The 26,156-nt window shown below is 35.3% G+C and overlaps 1 protein-coding gene across 1 annotated transcript in view; it reads left to right on the top strand.

Moving 5' to 3' along the window:
* The first annotated feature begins 5,073 nt into the window (after positions 1-5,073).
* The window catches only part of LOC137403837 (uncharacterized), a 38,024-nt gene continuing 16,941 nt past the window's right edge, over positions 5,074-26,156 (top strand). The window contains exons 1-19 of the mRNA XM_068089946.1: positions 5,074-5,209; positions 6,703-6,825; positions 7,837-7,956; positions 8,138-8,281; positions 9,211-9,392; positions 9,588-9,681; positions 11,157-11,329; positions 11,836-12,004; positions 13,141-13,197; positions 13,651-13,811; positions 15,130-15,352; positions 16,460-16,984; positions 18,162-18,298; positions 19,418-19,589; positions 20,836-20,952; positions 21,089-21,254; positions 22,940-23,222; positions 24,904-25,105; positions 25,786-25,905. Coding sequence (XP_067946047.1) covers positions 5,074-5,209; positions 6,703-6,825; positions 7,837-7,956; positions 8,138-8,281; positions 9,211-9,392; positions 9,588-9,681; positions 11,157-11,329; positions 11,836-12,004; positions 13,141-13,197; positions 13,651-13,811; positions 15,130-15,352; positions 16,460-16,984; positions 18,162-18,298; positions 19,418-19,589; positions 20,836-20,952; positions 21,089-21,254; positions 22,940-23,222; positions 24,904-25,105; positions 25,786-25,905 — 3,304 coding nt within the window. The remainder of the gene's footprint in view (positions 5,210-6,702; positions 6,826-7,836; positions 7,957-8,137; positions 8,282-9,210; positions 9,393-9,587; positions 9,682-11,156; positions 11,330-11,835; positions 12,005-13,140; positions 13,198-13,650; positions 13,812-15,129; positions 15,353-16,459; positions 16,985-18,161; positions 18,299-19,417; positions 19,590-20,835; positions 20,953-21,088; positions 21,255-22,939; positions 23,223-24,903; positions 25,106-25,785; positions 25,906-26,156) is intronic.

Genomic DNA, 26,156 nt, shown 5'->3' with positions numbered 1-26,156 from the left:
GAGTAATAAAAAAAGTTTTTGCATGGAAAATTTATTTTTAATCAACATATACAACATTTACCATTTTAACTTTTAAATTAAGGTGTTTGTTTATTTCTGTGTGTGTCCGGCCAATGCATAATTCAAATATTTGAAAGCTCGAGGCAAAGCTAAAACAGACCGTTGAAAAACATTTCTTATTTCTTATGCTACAACTTGGAGAAGATATAAAATAGTTTGTAAAAAGTGGCAGGTAATCCAATTGTCATCGGCTAAGTTTTTTTCTTATGAACTTAAGTAACTTAAGTAGCTAGTAACTTGAGCTAATATTCTAATTTTTACTTTAATAAGATTTTTTCTGAAGATTTTTAAGATAATAAGTTTTTCCGAAGCTAACTGAGAGTGTTAGAAAAAGAGTTCCACTTCACAGGAATTAAACTTGCATTTTCGGGTGCACGGATGTGAATTCAAGCGCACTATCATTATACCTTGCAGCCACCTTGCAGCGCCTTGGGATAATTGTGCATATAATCATTACACATCATGATATCTCACGCGCACTGGAACTGCATGCGTGTATATTTTACACAAACTTTAGACAAATTTTAAACACACACTTTAATTTACATATATAGACTAGTTGAATGCTTGGCGTTGTCCGGGTAATAAAAGTTTTTGCACAGAAAATTTATTTTTATTTAACATATAATAACAGTTACCATTCTAACTTTTAAACTTCATATTATCAGAAAAGTGTTTAGTGCAGTTTAAATAAATTAGGAGAAAAAATAAAACAAATGTAAAGGCTTTCAAACTTTGTCAAACAACTGTACCTTTCAAATTTCATATCAGGAGAGAAATGTTTTGTGCAGGTCAAATAAATTAAGAAACAAAATAAAACAACATTAAAAATGTTTAAATGTAAGCCTAATATGAAATAATTAGCAAGCAATGGCTGAATTAAGTCTGTTTTTCTATGATTACAATAAAAGATGATTTGGTAATCATACAATAATATAAGCTGAAAAAAATAAATAAAAATTCTTAATACCGGCAGTTGAATTATTGCAATAACAGCAGTTTCATGGTTTTAATAGTGCTTTCTAATTGTGCTTTCTGAAAGCTTGTTGCTAATTGGTACCCCTAGCTTTTTCATATAGAGTTTTCTCTTTTGTTCCCAACTGTTAAGATGAACGCAGCTAATAAAGTTTCTGTCAATAAACTGAATATTCAAACTATATAAACAACATGAATTAATAATAACAATTCGTGCATAAAAGTGTGGGTGTATAAAAAAAGTTATTGTTCCACCAGAATATATCTATCAAAACGTTGAATACGACAATACTGATATCTCTCGATACTGGTACAACTGTAAAAATGAGATATCGGACTGTCTTTGTCTGGTACTTTGTCTGACCTATCGGAGAGAGAATGTAGAGGCAATTTCTACTCAAGCTAATACTTTTGTCCGCATAAAAAGTATTAGCCTTAACTGGTTTAGCAATCGAACTTTACGAAAAACCGGAAATAGAAGTGTAACGGCACATTTGAAATTGAAACGGCACACTTAAAAAATACAAATTAAAAAATTAGGTAATGGTAACAAAAAATTTAGTTTTTAAATAATTTCAAAAGATAACAAATGCAAAAGGTAATAGTAGTTAATCAAAATTACACACTAAGTGTGTGCATAGGATGTGTGATAAGGGCGGTAGAAATTCAAGAACAGCGCAGCTTGGTGGCTAAATGCATGGTTTGAAACTTGCAGTTGCAATCTTCATGAGTTCAAATTCAGCATAATGTGGGCCTTTCATTTCAAGATTTTAATAGCTATAGCCGGACATACCGAAGGACATATAGACAAACTTTGAGAATTAGATATATAAATTGACAAAATTATTCTGAAGCTCTAGGAGGCTGATTAGCTCAGTTGATTAGAGTGTCAATTTAATAAACTGACCGGCCTTGGTTTGAGCTCCGCATTGGTCGACATTTTAGTTGCTTCATTAATTGCAAATGCAGAATTTTGTGATTCACTATTGTAACACCAAAATAAAAGGCTTTATTTAATATCCATATCTGACAAATATACATTTGTCAGAAATTTATCAGATATATGTTCAAAAATCACCTTTCATTATCGACAATACTGTGGGTCTTCTTAAACAAATCTCAAATGAATTACAATGGAAGTTTTAATCTGTCCATTGAGGACCACTAATTACAATGAATCAAATATATATAATTATGAATTATTTCTCATTCAGCAATTACAAAGGCTTATAAATGGAGAAAGAGTAGTAGCTATAATTTAATATGAATAATGGTAATAAAGTAGAATACTTGGGGTAATCTTTTCTATTTTAATTTTATCATTCAGCTTATTAGCAGGGTGCCGGTTAAAGCGTACATAATGTAGCTTTACTGTTCTGCTATGGCTTTCATTGTCCATGTTTATACTGCATGCTTATTTTATTTTACACCTTTAGTGTAAGCCTTTTTGTAGAGATCAATTGTATGATATTGCATATTGCCCCTATTGATGACAGAGCATAGATGGCTTGTATTGATCAATTGAGCCTTATTTTCCACAATATCGATAGTAATCAACCATCATGGTCTTCTATCCTATCCGAGAATTTCTTTCAGAAATTAAAAGAATTATTTCATTTGTTTTGTATTAAAATTATGTATTTTAATATAGTTGTGTATTTTAGTAACAGAGCGATTTATAAAATTAGTCTTCCAGTCCTAGATTTTGTAGGTTCAAGGTGGGGTGGGAGAACATGCATAAATAAGTATTGCATTTTATCTTAAAATTAAGTTATCCTCTTTATACACACTCTCAGGCATATACATAGATATATATACCTATGGGTATATATATCTATGTAGGTATATATATCTATGGGCATATATAACTTCTTTAAAAAATAGCTTGACCCAGAGTAATATACAGAGAGTGTAATATTACTGAGGTAGAGCAAATGGAACCAGCATGGTGCTCTTATACTTCTGGTGACATAACTCTCTTGTACTTCACTGTGACATAGACTAAGTGTACGTTAGAAGCGCAAGCTGCTCAAGCTGGACTAGTCTTTGCTGTATAATTTGATAAAGGTAGATATTTTATCATTGTTACATTTTACTCCAGCCCCACAGCGCAGTGTGTGAGGGGAGTAATGGCACCGGAAGTATAAGGTGGCCAGCCATATTGGGTACCATCGCTCTTCCTTGATGACACAACTCTCTTTTCATACATTGTTTTGCCTGGCTAACAGCACTGTCAGCTCATGTAACCTATCTTTGTAAGGTCGCCGGTATATGCTCAACATTGGCTCCTGAAGTTTAACTTTTTACACCAATCATGCAACTTAAGCTCTTTTTTATGCACTGAGCTGCCACCTGATGGTGTTCTTTCAATGTTTTAGCCTGGGAATTTAATATTCGATATTGTCTTACATTTTTTTATTAAATTTTAATACCTAAAACTTTCTGCAAGCATTATTGCTGGCACTACTTAATGATCTGTTTTTTTAATCGAATTTCATTTAAAGTGTTTATGTTGCTGGAACAGATAGTTTATGCATGTTTTGTCTTTCTTAAGGAGTTATTGGTGCTGAATGTCACCATAATAGCCGATGTTTGGATCGCCAGTCTTACTGTAACCATGGAATGTGTGAATGCCATGAGGGTTATCACAGTTCACTTTCTGACAAGAACTGTAGAGGTTGGTTCAGTTTCAATTCTTCTATCACCATAAAGCTAGTGAGAGGCTGTGAGGTAATAATGGGCACTATTGCATGCCCTACTTACTCAAAGGGTTTGTATGATGAAATATTAAACAACATATATATCTATCCCTGAAGGGGATGCAATCTGCAATGCCATCAGTATTTGTTAAGATCATTTCTACTTCTTCAAGTCGCTTTAAATGAAATTTGAACTACGCATAAATTAATGTATGGATGAAAAGATGATCCACAAGTGAGCCCGTTAAAAACATTTTTAACAACCGCATTTGTAACACATCAAGCCTAGAAAACATCTTAGACTACAATCATTAATTATTTATAAAGATCTCGAGCTATGGTTTTTAATGAGGGATCAACAAGGGTACACTGATTAACTTATAGTGATCTCTACTGGACTCAGTTGTTACCTCTCCCTTTTACTCTGATCAATACTAAATACTACCATTATTATTCTAAAATGTCAGGATATGTGATTAGAATTCAAAGGCCATACTTATACCTCACCTATGTACTCCGATGTGTAGGGAACCTGAAAACATCTTAACTCTGGGATTGAGTATGTTTGGATGCCCAGGCTAGCTCAATGTCTTAGACGCAAATATATATCATTTGAAAGTATATCATTTGGATTACTTCAAAATTATGGGTATGTGTAGGACAATAGGCTCCAAAATAGCTTAAAATCATTAAATCATCGACAAAGATGCATACTCTGGCCAGTGAACCCTAAACAACTCACTTATCCCACGCCCTTGCTTACCCCAATCAAGGTGAAAACTACCATTGTATCTCCCAAAATTGTGAGATTAGACAATAGGAATTTGAATGCCACATAGCCTATGTACCCATCAATTGCCTACCTCCTACACAGAGAGAGCCCAGAAGCGCTCCACTAAGCGTCAGCTTTAAATGCATTCTTAATTCAGGTCTGTCAGTTTTTTGCAATTCATGCCTCTGACAACAGAGAGTTGTAGGATTATTACTAACCCATCTCTATCCAAATTTTTAGAAATCCTAATGTTACTGTATTAGATGTAATATCGTAGTATTTATTATTACCAATAATTAATTTCACTTGTCCAGCTGCTGTCGGCATTGCCTGCAAGATCTCTGATGACTGCTATGGAGAGAATGTAGAATGCACAATGGAAACTTGCCAGTGCAGGATGGACTATGAACCTGTCAAATTGCACACATCAACCAAGTGTCTCGGTGCGTCTGCCACTTAATTGCAGGTGCTCTCACCTTCAACCAACCTTATACATTAGTTACTCGACATTAAGCTGGACAATGTATGCTTCAGCCAGGTTTGTTCATACTGACCACCACAGGAGTTATGTTTCTAGCTTCCTATGGGACAAGCTGCTCAACTGGAGGTGACTGCGCATCAGGCAAGTGCAATGATGACAGGCGGTGTGGCTGTGCCAGTGGTTTTCAGTTCATGGAGAAACCGAAGGGCGCAGGGTGCAAAGGTAAGTCTAGAGAATCAGTGTAAATGAGAAGTTTATACTTATTATATAATTATATAATAATTATTGTAAAATTATTCTAGAATTATTATAGAATTATATAATAATTCTATAATAGTATATTATTATATTATATAATTATTTTAATTTTATATTGTATCTAAATTCAATCGATCTGATTTTTTTGCCAATGGAAAAGCCAACTCATTCTTATACGTCTTATGAGAACACAACATCCTGTTTGTGACATTTGGTGCTTGGTAGTCTTGTGTGTAAAGCTTTTTCTGAGGTTTCAAGAATGACAACCGTTCATTCTGCTTTCTAAAGATAGACATGAAGCTATCTTATTTTTGCAAGATCTATTTGCTGCTGCTTCAAAATTGTCAGTCAAGCAATGCGGTATATTCAACAAACTTTTATCAACCTCGATGTGTTAGATTTACCAGATGCTAGTTATTGGTCAAGGCTATTAGTATATCAGCAAAACAGGTCATCAAAGGGTTCATTCGAAGTTTCCAAACTTAAAAATAAGATTATTGAGGTAAAGTGAGCCTGCAGCTCTCGCTGCCAAAATTTACATAGTCTATTACAAACATTACGCAGGTTGATTAACTTGTTATAAAACAATGTCACATCAAATACTAAAAGACATGTGAGACCAAACTATTAGTTGTGTGGACAGTTCAGGTCACAATGCGCTGTGCAACTGATGGATTAAACCATATGTTTATACTGCATTGTTTTTTTAGTATTGCCCATTTAGCGATGCTATATCCAAACTCAATGTTGACTTTCCTGGGCCAATTAACAATTTAAAAAGGATGTTTTAGGTCAGGCAGTATTAACTTGCAGATCCCAGGCCACCAAGTGATGAGCAAACTTGTTCACCACTTTTCCTTTTTAGCATCTACTAGTGTCGCGCCCTTTTGGAGGCGAGCCATGGCCTAGCTCGCTCTAGGATGCCACACGAGCTCGCCTACGAGCAGGCTGTGTAATAAATGCTACAAATGTATCTCCTAATTAAATTCGTTCAGTTTAGTATCTTATATCTCCAATAGTGCTAGTTATTTATAATTATAGTTATTTATAATTAGTTATAGTTATTTATTATTTATTTATAGTTTATAGTTATTTAAAGACTGTCATGTTTATATGACTGATTGTTTGTCCAGGTTCTGTTACAGGTTTTGTGGAGTTATCAAAAACTTTTCACTACTTTGCTGTGAGATTAAATCAGTGGAATTGTTAATAGATATTGGGCTTACGGGATAACAATAGCAGTTAAGTATCACTTATGGAGCTTGACTAGCACTCAACATTACTAGTGATATTCAATATTGCCGTAGCCATTCAGCATTGTCGGCAGCAATATTTGATTTTTCTAAATCCCAATTTATTGAGACTAAAATTCTGCGTTGATCGTCCTTCACACGCTGAAAGCACAAAATATGACTGGCCAATCGTTTCACTTCAACTCATACTCTCTGCTATGACAGCCTTGTGGGGAGAGAGATGCGAAAGATCAGAAGACTGTTATGATGGAAATGCTGTCTGTGATAATTTCATCTGCTCTTGTGCGGCAGCGTATGAATACAATAAGATACGAGAAGTATGTCAAGGTAAGACAATTACAGTATCTCTTAATTACGCTTGTTCTTATTCATTCATGAGCCATCGTACATTCTCCCATTGTTCATACATTTACATGTAAGTAGGCCATTCCATAAGTTTATTTATCATGCTCCCTATAATTTATATAGATTGTTAGTTTATAAGATAACATTGATATTTGTTTGGAAAATTTGTTGCCCAAAGCACACTTCTAGGTTTCTGATAACTTGATTAGATTAAACAAGATCAGTAGCCAATAGCAGTCATTCTAAAAAACAGCCCATTACTATAATAGACAATTGGCTCTTATATGGCCAGTTGAATTCCGCTGCCAAAATCTAGGCAAATAAACTTGCCATAAAATTACTCTCTCTTTTCTCAAAAGCATCAAAAAAAGTTTTGTGTGCTGTTGGCTAACAGGCTGGAAAATAGCAATTTAAAATTGAGAGTGGAAGTGCTTTTAAAGCCAAATTTTTTTTCTTGGCAAAGAGCTTTGTGGCGGCGCAATGTGTTCCGCTTTGCTAATGCAAAAAAACCGACTGAGTTCTTCTATTCACTCCCCAAAAATCAAATCACTTGAGTACTAGGCAATGAGTGTATACATATATTTTGCAAATATATATATTTGATTCATTGAAATTAGTTGTCCTTATTGGACAGATTAAAATTACCATTGTAATTCATTTGAGGTTTGCTTAAGAAGACTCTCATATTTGTCAATACTAAAAGGTGATTTTTGAACAAATTTATATTTTGCAAATATATATGAGTACAGTTTAAATGCAATGAACAAGTAACAGCACAGTGTGAGACTTCCAGGTGCTCTGCCTTCTGTCGCTTTTGCGGGCTCCTTATATACACTTATGGTTTGGTTAAGATCCCCCGTCGGTCGGAGGGTCGACTTGGTAGTCGACCTGTAGCCGACCAGAAGTTATACTGTTAATAAAATTGCTTCACTAGTATTTGGCTATAATATCTCAAATTTATTTAAATTATAACCTTTTTTGATTTCATCGTAGATGTAGATGACTGTGCTTCCACTCCCTGTCAGAACAATGGCACCTGCATAAACCACATTGGCCGTTACCGGTGTGAATGTCCTGAACTATTTGCTGGCAGGGAATGTCACATTTCAACAGGTATGTATAGCATATCATACTCATTTGCCTACAGTTGAGTAACTCATGACAAAAAGAAAAAATTGAACAAACCTTCTTTTGTAAACGGTTCTAAAAGTTACTATTTATATTCCCTATCAGGATAATTCTAGATTTATGGTTATATATCAACTTTGCTGTTCATTTAGGCTGCCTATTTTAGACCACTGTCGATCAAAAGAATGTAAAAATGGTGGTACATGTCAGAATCTGGAGAATTACGGTGCTTGCCTGTGTTTGAGAGGCTACATTGGTTCCAACTGTCAAGTTGTGGCTCCGATCGCTCTACGTGACCTCGTGCAAGTTGGTCAGTAGCTCTAATACAGTTCCTTTCACAAAATCACAAATACACCAAATAGCAACACTTTTAGCAAAGACTTATCAATCCAGTCAGAGTAAAGATGGTATAGTCTGCTGTAGGTATATAGGTAGTGTAGTCTACTGCAGGTGATGTTGTCTACTGCAGGTGATGTAGTCTGCTACAGGTAGTGTCGTCTACTGCAGGTGATGTAGTCTACTACAGGTAGTGTCGTCTACTGCAGGTGATATAGTCTACTACAGGTGGTGTAGTCTGCTGCAGGTGGTGTAGTCTGTTGCAGGTATATAGGTAGTGTAGTCTACTGCAGGTGATGTAGTCTGCTACAGGTGATGTAGTCTACTGCAGGGGATATAGTCTGCTGCAGGTGGTGTAATCTGCTGCAGGTGCTGCCTGCTGCATATCTGCTTAGCGTTGTTTTTTAAATTAAAAAAATGCTTGATTACAATAATTGGCTGCCACAACAATAACAAAGTTGAGTTTATTATTTTCAAATAGAAAATAGTTAAAACAAAAGTCTTACTCAAAAATTGTTTTGAAGCTATAGACAGAACAGTACATTCAGATAAACCTAGCTTCAGCACCTTTAAACACCTCTAACTCTTTTACAGATGCGCAGGTTTGTCCGTGATCTGAAGGACAGAAAGCAACGCTTCAATTTTTCATAAAATATTCTATAATCTGAAGTTTTTTATTAGTTTATTGTCAAACATCTCCACTAAACGTTGTATTGTGTTAGTGTTGAGTTATTCTCTTTTTGTTTCTTCTTTTTGGAATGTTTTACATAAACTTCCTTTTGAACATTTGAAAGAATTTTTGTCATGGTCATGCAAGTTATTTAGTTGACCTCCTTTAGTAGCTATACACACTGTTCTTCTGCCAAGATTAGTAGCTATACACATTATTTGTGTGTTTTGCAGAGTTGGAGGTGAAGCTAGAGACACCAGTTCATGATGAAGGTTTTCGCTCGACAATTGGTAAAGGATTGGCATCAGCTGTAGAGTTTGCCTACTGCCGGAATCGCAGTCTAAGGACAGAGTGTGTGCGACTCCGCAGTAAAAGAATGGCAACCATTCAGTCATATGGCAATTGGACTGTTCAGGTATGTGATTTAGTCTCTCTGTTAGTTCTTATGGCACTAGTTACAGCAAATAATTCATTTGAGTAGTGTATATTTCAGTTAGATCGTGTAACGAGGCAAGATGAGCGCGTGATTGTACCCTTTACCATCAGACGGAACTCAATTCTCCAAGAACCAGTAGTGGTGCAGGTCCTTTATTCTCTCTTGGATCCTCAGGAGCTCGCCTTCCGCCTTCAACACAAAGTCTCCGCCATGCCATCGGTAGCCAGCCATACTCCGGGCAGCGACCATCTTTGTTGGATGCGCTCCGGTAAATGTGCTTCTACTCTGATATCATCACTTCTCCTATTTGATCATGTTGAGACCTTTGAATGTTGCACCAAAGATTTTTATAAGATTATAATGTATTTCACAGCATAAAATTACAGCAAATATACCATGTAATTGCATACAGCATTAAAACAAAGCGCATTAGAGAAAATCATGCGCAAAACTAAATGTAAAAACCTAAATTATAAAATAACAATTAGTAAAAAATAGGAGCAAATGAAAATTATTTTACTTTTGAGGAATGGAAACGTAAGTGTAGGCTTAACAATGCATGGTCATGATAGTAGAAAGAGTGATAGAAAGATGTGGCATAATTTATTTCAACTTACACTAGATGTGGTTTTAATTGATTTCATTATGAGCGTTTTTTTATTACATTTTATTTTGTATTTCTACTAGCTTTTTACTTTTTCTTATACAGTAAACCTGTAATTAATAGAAAAAATTTTGAAAAGTATTTTGAAAATATTTCATATGACAAGACAAATATTTGCTCACTTCATGTCAAACATTAAAAAGCATGAAAGTAAGTTGGATCACAGACTAAGGTTTGACTTTATTATTATTTATTTTTGTTTTTAGAAAATAAATTGGGTTGATTGAATATTCACAAGAATGCTAGAGTGATACAAAATTTGCTACTAATAAATACTTATCATTGCTACAGCAGGCAATGCAGTCATCAACACAAAATGTACAAACATATTTTTTGTAATAACTTTACACACAGATAATACCATTTTATTGTGTACACAATCACAATTGCGCGAACTCTATTTCGCACACGTTTGTTTTTACAAGCGTGCTACCTTGCCTTCACGAGCAATCTTCTTATTGGAATAAACCAGACATAGCAACTTTAGGTCATGCTACAAAAAGTTCTGCCTCTTTTAAAAGCTGAAAATTGTCTTCAGCAGTAGTAGTCACTTTCTATTCTAGGTCTGAAAGGAAAAAGGAGAAAGAAAGTTTTTATTCAAAAATTAAGCGTTCTTGTTATACATGAGTTTCCATTCTACTTGAGTAAATGCGGTACTTAAACAATATGTTGCATTAGCTAGTGACATGCGAATGTAAGTGGGCTAGTCCTGAGTCATACTAATCTGAGATGTTGCCTAGCAGCAGGTTTTACGGCGAACACATATCTGCAGATTTTAATAGACTGAGATGTTACGAACAATCTTTACTATAATAAGAGCAATGTCCATCTGTCTGTTCGTTTGTCTGAAGCCACGCTAAGAACGTTAGAAAAAAAATTGCTTCACACAGGACTTGGACTCAGGTACCTGGATTTACAGTGCAGCACGCTAACCACTGGATTTACAGTGCAGCACTCTAACCACTACACCACTCAGCCAATTTCCAACCGCAGGAATTAATTATACACATGCTGATTAGTGATTACTCATTACGATCTCTCACACTATACAGAGTTGCAAGCGTATTTCATTATTGCAGTTCTCAGCAACAATCAAAGGTCACATCTGACTGGAAAGGTTCTAGAAACATCTCTGGAGTATCGCTTGGCCAGAGCTGTTGCAGCTGCTTTGCTTATTTATGAACAAAGTTTGTATGACTCGAGTGACGTGAAGATAACTCCAAAGGGGGCCTATCGAAATGTCTCTGTCAAGGTAAGCTGTTCATTGTTACCTAACCATATTTCTCTATGTTAGCCAACATAGCATCTTGTAATGCTGAAACACACTAGAATGTAATGATAGTTGACCATATAAAGGGATGTATTAGCATGCTATGGTGTTCCTGCTGTTGTCGTGAGAAACAACAACCTCAGTTCTTGTCTTTGATTGTTATGAATCTCCTTTTGTTGTTCAATGAAGCCAAAGAAAGTACAAGTCTTAGAAAACATCACTATTTGTGTTATTCTATGTCAGATTACACCTTTATGAAGAAGCGAACTCAGCATGGCTTGTGTAACATGTTTGCAAGCGTTCTAACAAAGTTAGCCTGAGATCTGACCTGAAGCACCTTAGGCCTAATTTAAGAAGTTACTTCCAATTAAAATTACGTTATCTCAACCAAAATGAGTCTCGAAAGATGCGTAGACCTCGGTACTGTCATATCTCTTTTAAAGTATCAAAGTAAGCCATAGCTAGCTCATCTACTCCGGTGTGTTTAGGTTCTGGCTTTGAAAACGTTCCAAGGCAATGAAACGCTTGAAGTCATATACTACGCTGCAATTGATGGGAGCTGCTTTTCTGCCAAAGAGATGAGTGCTCTCATTAGCAGGATAGGTGTGAAGCAGTTTACTCATCACACATTGGAACAACCTGTCATTCTAGCGGAGCGTAAGTCGGCCCAGTTAGCAACACTTCTTTTGGTATCCATGATTATGTGGGGGTACAATTTCATCTGCTTACAGAGAAACAAAATTCAAACATTTAAAATGAAGTGTCACTTGAACCTTCAATTATTTTAATATTTAAAAATTTACTGTGCTTGTATACGTGATTGAAATAGGCGGCTTGCCTTGTAAGCACTGCTGTGTGTTGTCATAGAGTTACCAACATCAGTTGTATGAATAGAAAAATACTTCTCATTATACCTATCCTGTAATAGAAACAACACAGGATAGGTATGGGGTAGCTTAGTGGTAGCGCCTTTGACTGTCAATGGTTGGTGGTTCGAGTCCTGATTAATGCCTATCTGACAAAAAGCTCTCGGCAAGATTTCAACCCTAAATTGCTGGGTCTTTTGAATTTAGACCATAATTTGGAGGCACCGTGTACCACACGGACTACGCGGGCACTTTAAATATCCACCTCTGCCCTTCGCACATTGGGCAAGTTAAATGGCTACCTGGATCTGTCAGACTAGAGGTGTTGCAAAATGCATCCCTTTGGGTTAATCTGACAGTTCCAGAAGAAGCCCTTGACAAGTGTTAGGATCACCGAAAGTAGCTTATAAAAAACTAGTCCTGGCGGTGTGTTTCTTTACTAGGGAACATGAGAACACTTCCAAACATCGTTACTACATGACAGAAGCATGCCGTTACTTTTTACTAATGGAAACATCTATGCTGTTGTTATAAATGTAGTGACCATACACTGACTCACCAAACTTACCGTTGGTGTTATCAACTTTGCTCTAAGATATGTCATAACACGATAGCGACAAAGAGACGTATATAACCATCCTATATTCAGTTTTGTTGGGCTGCTTGGCGCTGTCATTCATAACCAGAAGTAATTTAGTGTATCTAGAACTAGTCGGCTTACATTTTTTCAAATTAAGAAAAATTAATTTAAATCAATTTTTTTAATTTAAAACTAAATGACCCAATTAAAAAAGTTTCAATTAGGTCGTTTTTTCTTTGTCTTTGCAACTAAGTATATCACTAATTGGTTTCATTCAAGTTTACAGGTTTTTTTAATGTGTTTCATATTAACTCGTGGAGTTATGTTTTCTTGTGTTTGTGTTGTAGCATACAACCAGACAGAGTTATTCACAGAGGAAGAGTATGCGCATGCATTTGTCATTAGTAAGTAATCGCTACTTGGCAGCAGAAATGCTTTGAGTTTAACTTAGTAAAACTTTAGTGGGTGCAAAGGGAAGACTGCCTAATAACGTACTTCAAGTGACAGCTAGTAAGATATGTCTAGCTATACCCTTGTCTAGCTATACCCTTGTCTAGCTATACCCTTGTCTAGCTATACCCTTGTCTGTCTGTTGTGTGTTGCGTAAATACAGAGCATTTCTGGTGCAATGAATTGTAGCTTCAGCCTGGAATGTTTTTAAAAATCTTTCTGCTGATCTATTTTTAAAAATCGCTTGTGAGCTTTTTGAACTTGCTGCTTGTAAATTGTTTCCATTGCTTTTTTCATAGCTGTTCACAATATTCTTTAGTGGAGCGAATGGGTTGCTTCTACACGTTCTCCTTGTTATACAATAAGGTCTTGATACACTGCCTCAAAGAAGGTTTAATGGTGTGTAGTTACAGAAATGTCAGAGACAATCAACATAATGACTATTAGCTTTTGGAAAAACATGGAGGAAAGACTCACCAAGTTGATGGTTTATATTCTGAACAGCAATGACCTACCCAGTTCAGACAGTGAAATACATTCGCCTTCATCAAATCTTATTACATGTAAGGTGAGTTAGTTTATTATGGTATTTTTGAGAATCCTCTTTATGGAACACATGAAAACATCTTGTTTTAGATCATTATTTATAAAAACTCTTGCAGAGGAAAGAGGTACTGATTTATAAACTCACAAACAACAAATCAGACATCACGCTCAGATAATCTTACTTCCTCTTAACTATTTTTGCAACCAAATTAGTGCATTTTTACAAAATCCATGCTTTAGCAAGTAATCATAATACTAAAAGGTGTCAATTGTGTTTTGGCAACCTAGTTGAGATCTTCAATTATCTAGTGCATGAAATAAAGTAACTATTTCATGCTTAAACATACTTGACTAATCCATCATCCTCTAGATTATGTTTAAACTATCTAGCTTATATATCAAGCTATCTAGTTCATCTGTTAAAATACCTAACTCGTATATTAAAATACCTAACTCTTATATTTAAATACCTAACTCTTATATTAAAATACCTAACTCTTATATAAAAATACCTAACTCTTATATTAAAATACCTAACTCTTATATTAAAATACCTAACTCTTATATTAAAATACCTAATTCTTATATTAAAATACCTAACTCTTATATTTAAATACCTAACTCGCATATTAAAATACCTAACTCTTATATTTAAATACCTAACTCTTATATTAAAATACCTACCTCTTATATTAAAATACCTAACTCTTATATTAAAATACCTAACTCTTATATTAAAATACCTAATTCTTATATTAAAATACCTAACTCTTATATTTAAATACCTAACTCTTATATTTAAATACCTAACTCGCATATTAAAATACTTAACTCTTATATTTAAATACCTAACTCTTATATTAAAATACCTACCTCTTATATTAAAATACCTAACTCTTATATTAAAATACCTAACTCTTATATTACAATACCTAACTCTTATATTAAAATACCTAACTTTTATATTAAAATACCTAATTCTTATATTTAAATACCTAACTCTTATATTTAAATACCTAACTCTTATATTTAAATACCTAACTCTTATACATGTATTTAAATACCAAACCCTTATATTAAAATACCTAACTCACATATTAAAATGCTTATCTCATGCTTTAAAATAACTAGCTTGTATATTAAAATACACTTAAAGACAGCAATAACTTCCTAAAAAATGTCATATTACAATTTATCATAGACACACAATGCTTATGTTAATAATAGCCATTGTATTTTGTTCCTTTATGCTATCAACTTTGAGTTTATCTCACAGTTCCTGTCATAGTACATGTAATATTTTCCTGCTGTGTTCAAATTCCTTTAATAACCTTCAACAGCTCATGAAAATAGAAAGGGTCAACATGAGTTCTACAGTAAATTTGGTCTTACACACCAAGAAGCAAGATGACTTTCTTAATCCCTATGACATGGTAGAGCTCCTACGGGCTACAGATGACCAAGAGATAGCCATCCACCTTAGGACTATCATCAACCGCACTACTGTTGCTTATGGTTGGTCCTTTTCAACTATACTGTTACATTCAACCAACTTGGCATTTTGTTTTATTGCTCTTGGCTTCAAAACCTATGATTTATTTTTTTAATTAGTGCTATTTAGTGATTTCAAATCCTAAACATGTCTGAAATCTTCAATTATCTTCTTTATATGTGATGACTTGAAACCAGTTCAAATGAAGGGTTAGTTAGCTGAATGCGTAAACAAAGTTGACTGTGACTAGTGTATGATACTCTAGTAAGATCGAAAGATGCTAGTTGAGATACTTAGTTTTAGAGTTGTTGAAGAATAACATAACATAAAAAGCTTTTTTTTAACATCGGTAAGACAACTCCAGTAAAATAATATCTAGAATTACCAGTAGAAAATAGCAAACAAGGAATGAAAATCTTTAGAATTTGTTAAGCAAAACCAAGTTTACTAGTATCATCTCAGATTATATTTACCTTGAGCAAGCTTACTTATGGCCAGTATACTCTGGTGAATCACACTGATCAAATGACTCGTTTAAATACATGTACCTATACACAGTTTAACCCTTACATGTGAATGTAATTCATTCCACGACCTGCTTTGTATGTTTAAACCTTTGTATGTTGGATCAAATATTCCTATAAGAATACACCGTAATTCACTCTATTTGCTTCTTTGCTTAATAATCGATGATAACTCACCAACAAATATTGCAAGAGACTATGTATAGTATTAAAACAAATACATTATGTAAAATCTATGTAACAGACTAAATTAATAAAATATGTAGTAATAAAAAGAGGTTGTTGTCATCACTTAAGCTTTACAAGAGATGCAGACAAATGAAGGTTTAGTCCTCGTGATGGATGAGTGAACAGTGCACAGGTAGAAGTGGTGGTAATAAGAGATTTGCAGTGTAACTTTGTTCATTTTAGACTGTGATCTTTATAACTAAACTAACCTAAAATATTTCGTTTTCATTTTTTAACCTCCACTTTTGCTCACAAAACTGTGATGATTAGAGAAACTTTGAACAGCATGTGCTGGATACCATTTCAGCTGTCGAGTCTAATATTGGCTTTAATTCTACATCTCATATGTTGGTATATCAAGGCATTTATAAGTAGGGATTTGGCTGAAGTTCTGAAAGTGGACTTTTTAGTGATATTTACGATTAGTCCAACTACATCATAGCCCAAAATCTGATGATTTTTGCCAATATGCAATTGTTACCAATTACCTACATGCTGCTGTTATTTCCTCTGCAGTATTGCAGCACCACCTGTTCGCAACCCAACCTACCAGTGATTCCACCGCTTCTACCTCCACCATTCCTTCTAAGATTGCTCATGTGACTATCAGATCTACCAGCAATCCTGCTATCACTCCCATAACAACTCCAATTACCGCTTTTTCAACAGCTACTGCTACGTTTACTACCACTTCAACCACTAGTTCTACTAGCACCCCTTCTACCGCATCAACTGGTACTACTACTACTCGTACCACTATAAGCACTCCTGTTCCCTCTCTCACCACTATTCCTCAGAGACTCGCTCCATCTCCAACTAGCGAAGAACCACTATCTGTTGTGTCATTAGAGATTTTCTCTTCATCTGATTACGTAATGGTTGGATCATTTTGTCAAGATCACTACCGCTCTCCATATCCTTCACACAGCAAAAGATACTGGATTCGAACAGGTTTGCTTCTTGATTTGCCTTATCATATTTACATAGTCTATGGACTTGATTGCTCTATCATATTTACATAGTCTATGGACTAGATTGCTCTATCATATTTACATAGTCTGTGGACTTGATTGCTCTATCATATTTACATAGTCTATGGACTTGATTGCTCTATCATATTTACATAGTCTGTGGACTTGATTGCTCTATCATATTTACAAAGCCTGTGGACTTGATTGCTTGATCATATTTACATAGTCTATGGACTTGATTGCTCTATCATATTTACATAGCCTGTGAACTTGATTTGCTTTATCATATTTATATAGTATGTGGATTTGGTTGCTCTATCATATTTACATAGCCTGTGGACTTAATTGCTCCTGTCATCTGCACTTATTCTGTGAACTTCATCAGCCCTGTCATATAAATATAGCTTGTGCATTTGGCTAGTCCTGCCCACAAAGGTATATCCATATAAATTATACATATATATGTGTGTATATATGCGTATACACACATATATATATATATATATATATATATATGTATATAGAACAAATATACATATATATATATATATATATATGTACGTACAATATATGTATATACATATATAAAGACTTGATTGGCTCAGAAACATGTACCTAGCCTGAGTACTTAATTAGTTCAACAATATACGCATAGTTTGTGGATTTGGTTGGTTCGGACACATGGAAATGTGGAAATAGCCAGTGTGCTTGAATGCTTCTGTCATATGCACTTCACCTGTGGTTGAACCATGTTGTAGTCAAGTAGATTTATATTTTTATTGCTAAATGCCATTGTCCTTCATGACTAAATTTCTGCTGCTATATCAATAGTTAATTTGCTAGCTTCCGACAAGCACTGCAAATGTAGCGCTTGGGCAGAAAAACTTTTCATGCCCAAGGAATTACTAGAAACATTTAACAAATCCCGAACTTTGTTTCTGAAAAGTGTTCGCTTCAGTTTTTAGATAAACACATTTTGATTAGCTAAGACTCTCTGGTGGACTCATAGTAATTGACAAAAGCAAGGGGACAGATAGCTGTCATTTTGAATTTTGAATTTGAATTGAGTTTTGTCATTTTGCTTGCCAGTTAATGCTTATTTTAGCTAACGACTACTAGTTGCCAATATATTAATGAGTTGATATGACTACCTGCAGTGACAAGGGTGCCCCTAGAACAGTCTGTTGAAGACAAGAATTTCTTCAAGGATACCAATAAGCGATTGACAAGCCTTCTTAGCCAAGCCTTTGCTAGGCAGAGGCAGGAAGAACGAAACCTGTTAATCTGTGCCAAGGTACAATGTATTCGCTATACCTACCTACTTCAGTGCATTCCTACACATTTCCAGATGTCTCAATACTTCTAAAGTGTTAGAATACAAGAATTGACTGCATAAAACATATAAACATTATTACGCATGTAAAAGCGTTATATATACTTCATTATAGCTTTTAACACGCTTTTATGGTGCTGCTGCTTTTCTTAAAGATATTAAAGCCAGTTTGCTATCAAGCCCTCTGAATATAAGTGGATACTTTCCCCCATTGCATTGCACACTCAGTTATGCACACTAATACTTACAGATGTCTGTGATAATCTTTACTATAATAAGACCCGTATCTGTCCACCCATCTGTACAAATCCAGTCGGAGTTTGGGAAAGAGATTGCATTATACGGGTTATGAACCTGTGACATTCGCCTTTGCCACCTAGCATGCTACCACCTGTGCCAATAATTTGCCTTGCAGGTTTATTTAGAATTATTGTGCACATATTTATTCCCTGCGCTTTATTGACACACCAGATGATTTCTTACGGCCTTCGAGGCTGCCAGGGTACTAGTCTAACATAATAACTCAAGCAAACAAGTGATTTTATGAGGTTGGCGCATCATGAATAGCTGCTTGATTGTCAAGGAGTATTGTTTTAAAATTAAGCCCAAAATGCACGCATAAAAAGTATTCTGATTTATAATAAAAATTCAATCGCTTTAAAATAATATTATGTCATTCAAAATCTGAAATATTTTAAACATGAAGTTTGTTAAAATGAGCACTAGGGAAATATACAATTTAGATTACAGAGTTCATAGTTTAAATTGATCTGCATTAGAGTAAAGGGCAACAGATTATTACTCTATTGTGTAATGAATCCTGTGTGCTTCGCAGAGTGCTTGATGCAAGGCTGACTCTAGCACTTCACACTTGAAACACTTAGTGTTTCACACTTAATGTGCCTTTAATCCTCTGAAAGTTTGGAGTGTTTTATAGCCTTAGTTTGACAGCTGGCAATAATGGAATCTTAATAGAAATGCCACATAAGCTTGCTGTCTTATCTTATGTTTGAGTTATACTCTACAGAACACAGCCAACACAGATTTGATTGTTCTGTTATGGTGTTCTCAAATTTTTAGATTGAGAGAATAGCCAGAGTGAATTCAACCAGCGGTCTTACAGAAATAATATATTATGCGCTGATGAATGGCCAGCCCGTGCGAGCAGTTACGCTTGTGCGCTTACTCCAAGGCTATGAAGTGCAAGAGCTGGCTGTCGCTCTCTCTCAGGTCATATACATCAAGGCTGAGGGTAAATCTTATCTTGCTTTGTTTTTTTCCGCTAATATTAGTAGACAGGCCATTTCTTAGTTATTCTCGTGGTACTTTAATGTGATATTACTTGAAGAATAATTTGAAGAGCTTGTGTCATCGAATACAGTTATCTATTACTACTTCACACCTCAGTTCTTCAATGCATCAAGGATTTTTCAATAGCTATACATATTTCTATAGAGTTTCACGCATAGGGAAGCTGCGGGGGTCAATATACAATTCAACAATCAACGATTCTGGCCAAAAACGAAAGATATTAGCATAAGAGTCTTTTTGATTAAAAACTAGATTGCGGAAACAAACATTACTGGATTAGTTAAAGCTGTGCAGGGGCAGATAATTCACATTAACTGCTTTGGCCATACGATCTCATCGATGTATTTCTGTACTGTTTAAAATGTGAAAAGGTGAATGAGTAAATTAGTGTAGATCATTGTTTTCAGGTAAAGCAACACGATTAACCAAGAACTTCGATGTGGTTTATTTTTTTACACAAACTTGATCACAACTTCTTAGCTTGGACTGATTTAATACATGTGAGCAGTTGCGTGTTGACACAACTTTTTTAACTTTTTGTGATAAGTTCTGGTTCCTATTAACCAAGATAAGTTATTCTAATGGTTACACTATAAATAGACAAATTAAGATTTTATTGTTTTCTTGCAGATTCATGTCAATTATTCAGAACTCTTAATGTTTTACTAGTTTGAGGGTAACTACTAGCTGAAGTACTAGGAGCAGGTAATAGGTAATCAGAACATAAGGTTTGTCTTTCCTTTGTTTTTAGACTGAAACTAAGAGACAACACGCAGACCTGTTCGCCATTATTATAGGGTTAAAATTAAACTTTACAGAGCTCTATCATAAACTTTTGAATAATTTAATGGCACTAGCGTTTAATCCATTCAGTTAGTTTATATAAATTGATGATTATTGTTTTAACTTTAATATATACAAATATACGATAGATATATCTGTAGATATATAAAGACATGTATAGTATAATATAAAACATAAAGAGCACTTAGCTGTTAGTTAATCACTACAGATCTGTTTCAAGCAGACATAGATCTGCTGTCATTAGGTGATAACTGCAGAAAGTCTCCAAGAACATCAGAATGTAAATACTCTTTGTACCACTGACTATAGTGAGTTACTTTCATTATGGCAATTACTGTATATGTATGTTACATTATTGCCAGAAAATATTTATTTTATTTTAGTTTATGGACAGGACCACAGCTCTTCATCTCAACTAGAGGTATCAAGTGGCAAAGAGTTTTTGGTTGCTTTCCTAGAAAATTATGTTGAGACGTTGAACAATAAGACTTCCCTAAAAGGTGGGCATGAAGCTGCAGACTACCATGGCTAAACGCCGGCGTTATTGTCATTTACTTTTTGGTGTATAGTAAAATGTTACCTTACGAGCTGGAGAACAACAATTAAACACGTGATACTGTTTTTCTGTTGGTATAGTTGTCATGACAACATGTGGAAATGCTCCTGCCAAAGTGGTATTGGAGACTAGAGTAACCTACGTTCAGCGAAGGACCGTAGTCCTACATCCTAGCCAACCTACCACAGTCATTGTGTCTCCCAGTCTAATGTTACTAGGCACAGAAAGGGCTCACAAATCTCTCAGGTCAGTCAACAGTCATTTTGTCTCCCAGTCTAATGTTACTAGGCACAGAAAGGGCTCACAAATCTCTCAGGTCAGTCAACAGTCATTTTGTCTCCCAGTCTAATGTTACTAGGCACAGAAAGGGCTCACAAATCTCTCAGGTCAGTCAACAGTCATTTTGTCTCCCAGTCTAATGTTACTAGGCACAGAAAGGGCTCACAAATCTCTCAGGTCAGTCAACAGTCATTTTGTCTCCCAGTCTAATGTTACTAGGCACAGAAAGGGCTCACAAATCTCTCAGGTCAGTCAACAGTCATTTTGTCTCCCAGTCTAATGTTACTAGGCACAGAAAGGGCTCACAAATCTCTCAGGTCAGTCAACAGTCATTGTGTCTCCCAGTCTAATGTTACTAGGCATGGAGAGGGCTCACAAATCTCTCGGGTCAGTCATTGCAAAGTTTAGCATTTAGTTATTTAGTGCTTTAGTACAGTGGTGGCCAAATAACAATGGTGGGAGTCCACTGTAGAAATATCTGGAAGGTTTACAGATCCTATGGAGTCAAACTAACGATTTTTTACTTATGCGTTTTGCTAAAACCTGCAAATTTTTATAAAAAAGTGTCCATTTTTACTCAGACTGACTAACGGAATTTAATAAAAGATATCACAAAATGTATAAAATATTTAACGTCTAGTTAAAAGTTAAAATGAGACGTTAAAAGTTAAAACGCTAAATTGTTTTATAAATCAAACTTGAAACAGACTTGAAAGATCCACAAAAACAATAGAAAAGTTTCGCAGTTGGATTGAAACACCACAAGGTTGATTTAGTTCTCAATTTCAAACAAGTCTTTGTTGATCTATGTTATAGGTAAAGTATTTAGATGAGAACTTTGAGTTGATCTAAATAGGTTTATATTGATATTTAATAATAATGCATGATATACATATATTGCAGAGATAATGTGGAAACCAAAGAGACGTAGTAGGGACATAAGAGTACACAAGTACAGTAGCTCTCTTCAGAATGTCTTACTACGTCCCATTTACTTTTACAATAGTTCAGTGTACCTTTCTGTTTGTTAAGTTAATTATTAACAAATTAAGTAACTTTATAAATATACATGTATATACATATTAGCTGTAGATCTCAACCTCAGTTGAGATCTACAGCCTGATGACTGCGCAGGCACAAAACTGACAGTAGCTGACAAAAGTTATGTACATTATCTAGTTCTCTACTAATTTATACTTTTCTATTCTATGTTGAGCACTGAGGTTTTAGTTCTACTTATGATAAATTTTAATCTATATATATGTGCCATTAATGATTCATGGCAGACCTGTGTGTCCTCCACAAATCTTTTCCATTTCATAAAAAACACAGTTATGCCTGTTTTACCTCAAGCAGATTGAGGCGTGTGTGTTTAGCCTGTACAGTGTTTTCAGTCAGAACATTTACCGCAATAATATTGCCTTTACATTCAATCACATACAATATTTTGCCCTATGTGGCTGCTCTGTGTCATCACTTGTCTCAATAAGCACCTTCACCAGAATGCCACAAGTGTCAAAACAAATTGATATATTGTTGGTCTGCTTATGATTACATGTAGCTGTTATTCTATTGGTTACATTCAGTTCACATAAACTTTATTAGGTGTCTAGGTTATATTATCCATAATTATGATATTGTATTTTTTTCAGAATCTCTTCTGACACAGACATCTTGGTTACCGCCTACAACCAGGAATACTTATCTCAGGATGGTTACTCAGTGTTACCTGTGCCAAGATTAGGCAAGCGGTACCACGTTATGTCATACTGGCCATCTAGCCTGCACTCTCAGCTAGCTCTTGTTGCCATACAGGACAATACTAAAGTGATTGTAGAGCTTAGCAGGTTCACAGACCTTCCTAGGTTGAATGGAGATCCAATAGATTCTGGGCGTGAAATCATCATGAAGCGATATGAGAGCCTACAGATACAGGTTGGTTCACTTTTGCATGGAGTGAGTATTGGCAAAGGCTTAGAAGTTTATGAACAGTAAATAGTGAGCGTTCATGTTTTCATGTGTCTTTGTTTTGTTGTTTTTGTCTATACTGTCTCACCACAGTGATTGTCATTGCGTGATTACTGTAGTAAAAACACATAGAAGCATCACTAACATCACACAAAAGTCTAGCAAAAGTAGACTTCCGTGTAGTGTTATGCGTCAAAAAATGTTCCAAGATTCACCTGAACGGATTGCAAAGTGTCTTGGATACCTTTTATTATTTTTTCGGAAAAAAGTATTTCTGTCTTCTTTTTGAACTGGTTTTCATACTTGTACAAGTAGACTACTTACTAACCTCCAACAGACAATAATTTATAAATTGTTTCTCTGCAATCTATTTGACTGGTCATAACATAAGCATGACAAAACAACTGTGAGATCAATGTAATATGCTCTTTCTCAAGCTGTGAAATACTGTATTTTAGAGCAAGACTTAGTGAGTATTTATATATTTTGGTATAGTCCTAACTGTTACTAGTTCTCTCATGATAAAATGTACTGATCATCTTGGTAGCATAGCTAATGAGTGATGAAGAAATTTGTAAGACATCAAATATGACCTTTTGTATGACTTGAACTTAAGCTGCGTCAATATTTGAATATGGTTTACTTGACATGGTTTTATTAGCTTTACTACTACGTGTCTATGCAAGTACACAGGTTAGAATCAATCTTTGCTACAATAAAAGCACTGTTCTTCGATTTGTCTGTAACAATAGTTGGAGGTTGGGAAAAATAAAGCACCGTACGGGACTTGATCTCGCTACATTCGACTTGCTAGACCAACACTCTTACACCTGGGCTCTTGCAGTTGTGCATATCCTAACTCTGTTGCTTTATTGGCACACCTGAAAATCTCTCATGACACTTGATACTGCCAGGGTACTAACTGGAAATAATACTAGATCAGGTCTTTATCAGCAACACTGTATTGTGAGGAGACAATTCCACAAATAATATGTTTAGCCAGGTTAAACTAAAGAATACTGGTTGTACATCGATATGCAGCATATATATTCGATATTGTAGCATCTTAGGCAGTTTATTGTCAGGTACATGTGAACATGATCGTTATGAGTATTGTTTAGCAGACTATTCACATTTCTATGTAGAGGAAGTTAGTCACTATGTTTCCATGACACGCATGACTAGCATCATGTAGATTTGGAGTTGTGTGTAAATTGTGTTATCGTGTTAATTGAGTGTTGCTATGGACATTAGCATGGTATGGATTGACTCCGGTGCTTTGTTGAAAAAAGGTAAGGAATTGTACGCTATAAGTTAATAATTAGCAAAGCGCGTATTAGTGACATAAACACGTGAAACTCGATTGGGAAAGAACAACAGAAGTATTGAAAATGTTAAAATTGAATAGCTGGCGCGGTATTTTAATGCGCATCATTCGCAAGTGCGGTTTCCATTATTCACAAGCACGATGCATGCGATAAAGTTTTGGCAAATCACAAAACTCGCTTAGCTTGCAGATTTATGCCGTTTCCACAATGCGGTTAACTTACGGATTGACTCAAATATGTGGATCAAGCTCGTCATGGAAACATAGTGAGTTTGTAAACTCATACCCCTTGTTAGAAAGGCAAACACACTGTATATACAGAGCATGGTAGATCTGAGTGGAACAAGGATTTTGTCAGACAAACCCTTAGCCGCTTACAGCGGTAACATCTGTACCAACATCAAAGGCAAGTCCCGCGACCACATAGCTGACCAGCTTGTGCCTGATGAGTATCTTGGAAAGAGCTTCATTTTTATTACTTACTCCGAGGGACTGAGTCAAGGCAGCCTTATCAAAGTACTCGGTGAGTCTGTATGCAGCCAGGCTTCTCATTGTCAAGTAATTCGTTGCTAGTAGCATATAGATTTAAGTATGGGATGCATAGCTCAAGGTGTTTTAGGAGATAAGGGATGGCCATACGACAACCCAACTGAAGTTTTTGTGGTATCGCAAACTTTAGTTGGAAGAAGCAGTAGAAATAATTGTAGCCCAACTTGAAGGCGTCAGTCAGGCTCATTTTTGATTGGACAGGTAAAACCGAAACCTATCTTGGATTAGACAGCTTTTATTGCAATATTTGCTTAATTTCGTTGCTAAAGGTAGTAACTCAGTAGTGATCCGAAATGTGACAATTGATGATGCGACACCTGGAATGATGTTGATATCTTGAGTTTTTTTGGGACCCATGTCACCACTCCTTACAAACTTCTGTTGTCTTGGTTGTGATATGTACACTTTGCAAGCTTTTGTTCAATTCCTAAGTGGCTACGCCTTAACACGGTCTTGAAACAAGTTATGTGTAGTTCTTACATTGTGGTGGTAGATCTAAAAGTGAGTGGACAACTCGTCCCTGAAAGTGTACTGATTAGCTTGGTCTAACATTAGGATAATTAGTTATTTGAAATGGCTTATAGAACCAGATCTTAATTATTTTCTCATCAACTCATGAAGAAATTAGTATGTATTGCTTTTGGTTTGTTATAGCTATTGAGAACGAGACAGTTGTGTACGACCCTTCCCGAGAGCAAGACATAAGGCTCGACAGGGCGGGTGATACTGAAACACTTTCTTTTCCTATTGGCAGTGAAGACTTTGGAAATGAAGGTAAATACCAATATCAATACTTTTTGCTCATATAATGGAAAGGTAAATTAGTATTGTACTGTTTCATTGGATAAAGGAAGGCTAATCCAAATCGCTCTACATATTTTTAAATCTATATAAATCTAAGTGTATGTCTGTCACCATTCTTATGTCCAGTTATAGCACTAAAGTTTTAGGAATGAAAAACTCACTTCGCAATGGAATTGAACTCGGAACCTCCAGTTCTGCAGACAGGCGTACTATCCATTACA

The sequence above is a fragment of the Watersipora subatra genome, chromosome 1 (genome assembly GCF_963576615.1).
Source record: "Watersipora subatra chromosome 1, tzWatSuba1.1, whole genome shotgun sequence".
Classification (NCBI taxonomy): Eukaryota; Metazoa; Bryozoa; class Gymnolaemata; order Cheilostomatida; family Watersiporidae; genus Watersipora; species Watersipora subatra.
Note: the sequence above shows the minus strand (reverse complement) of the source record. Positions and strands in the feature narration are given on the sequence as shown.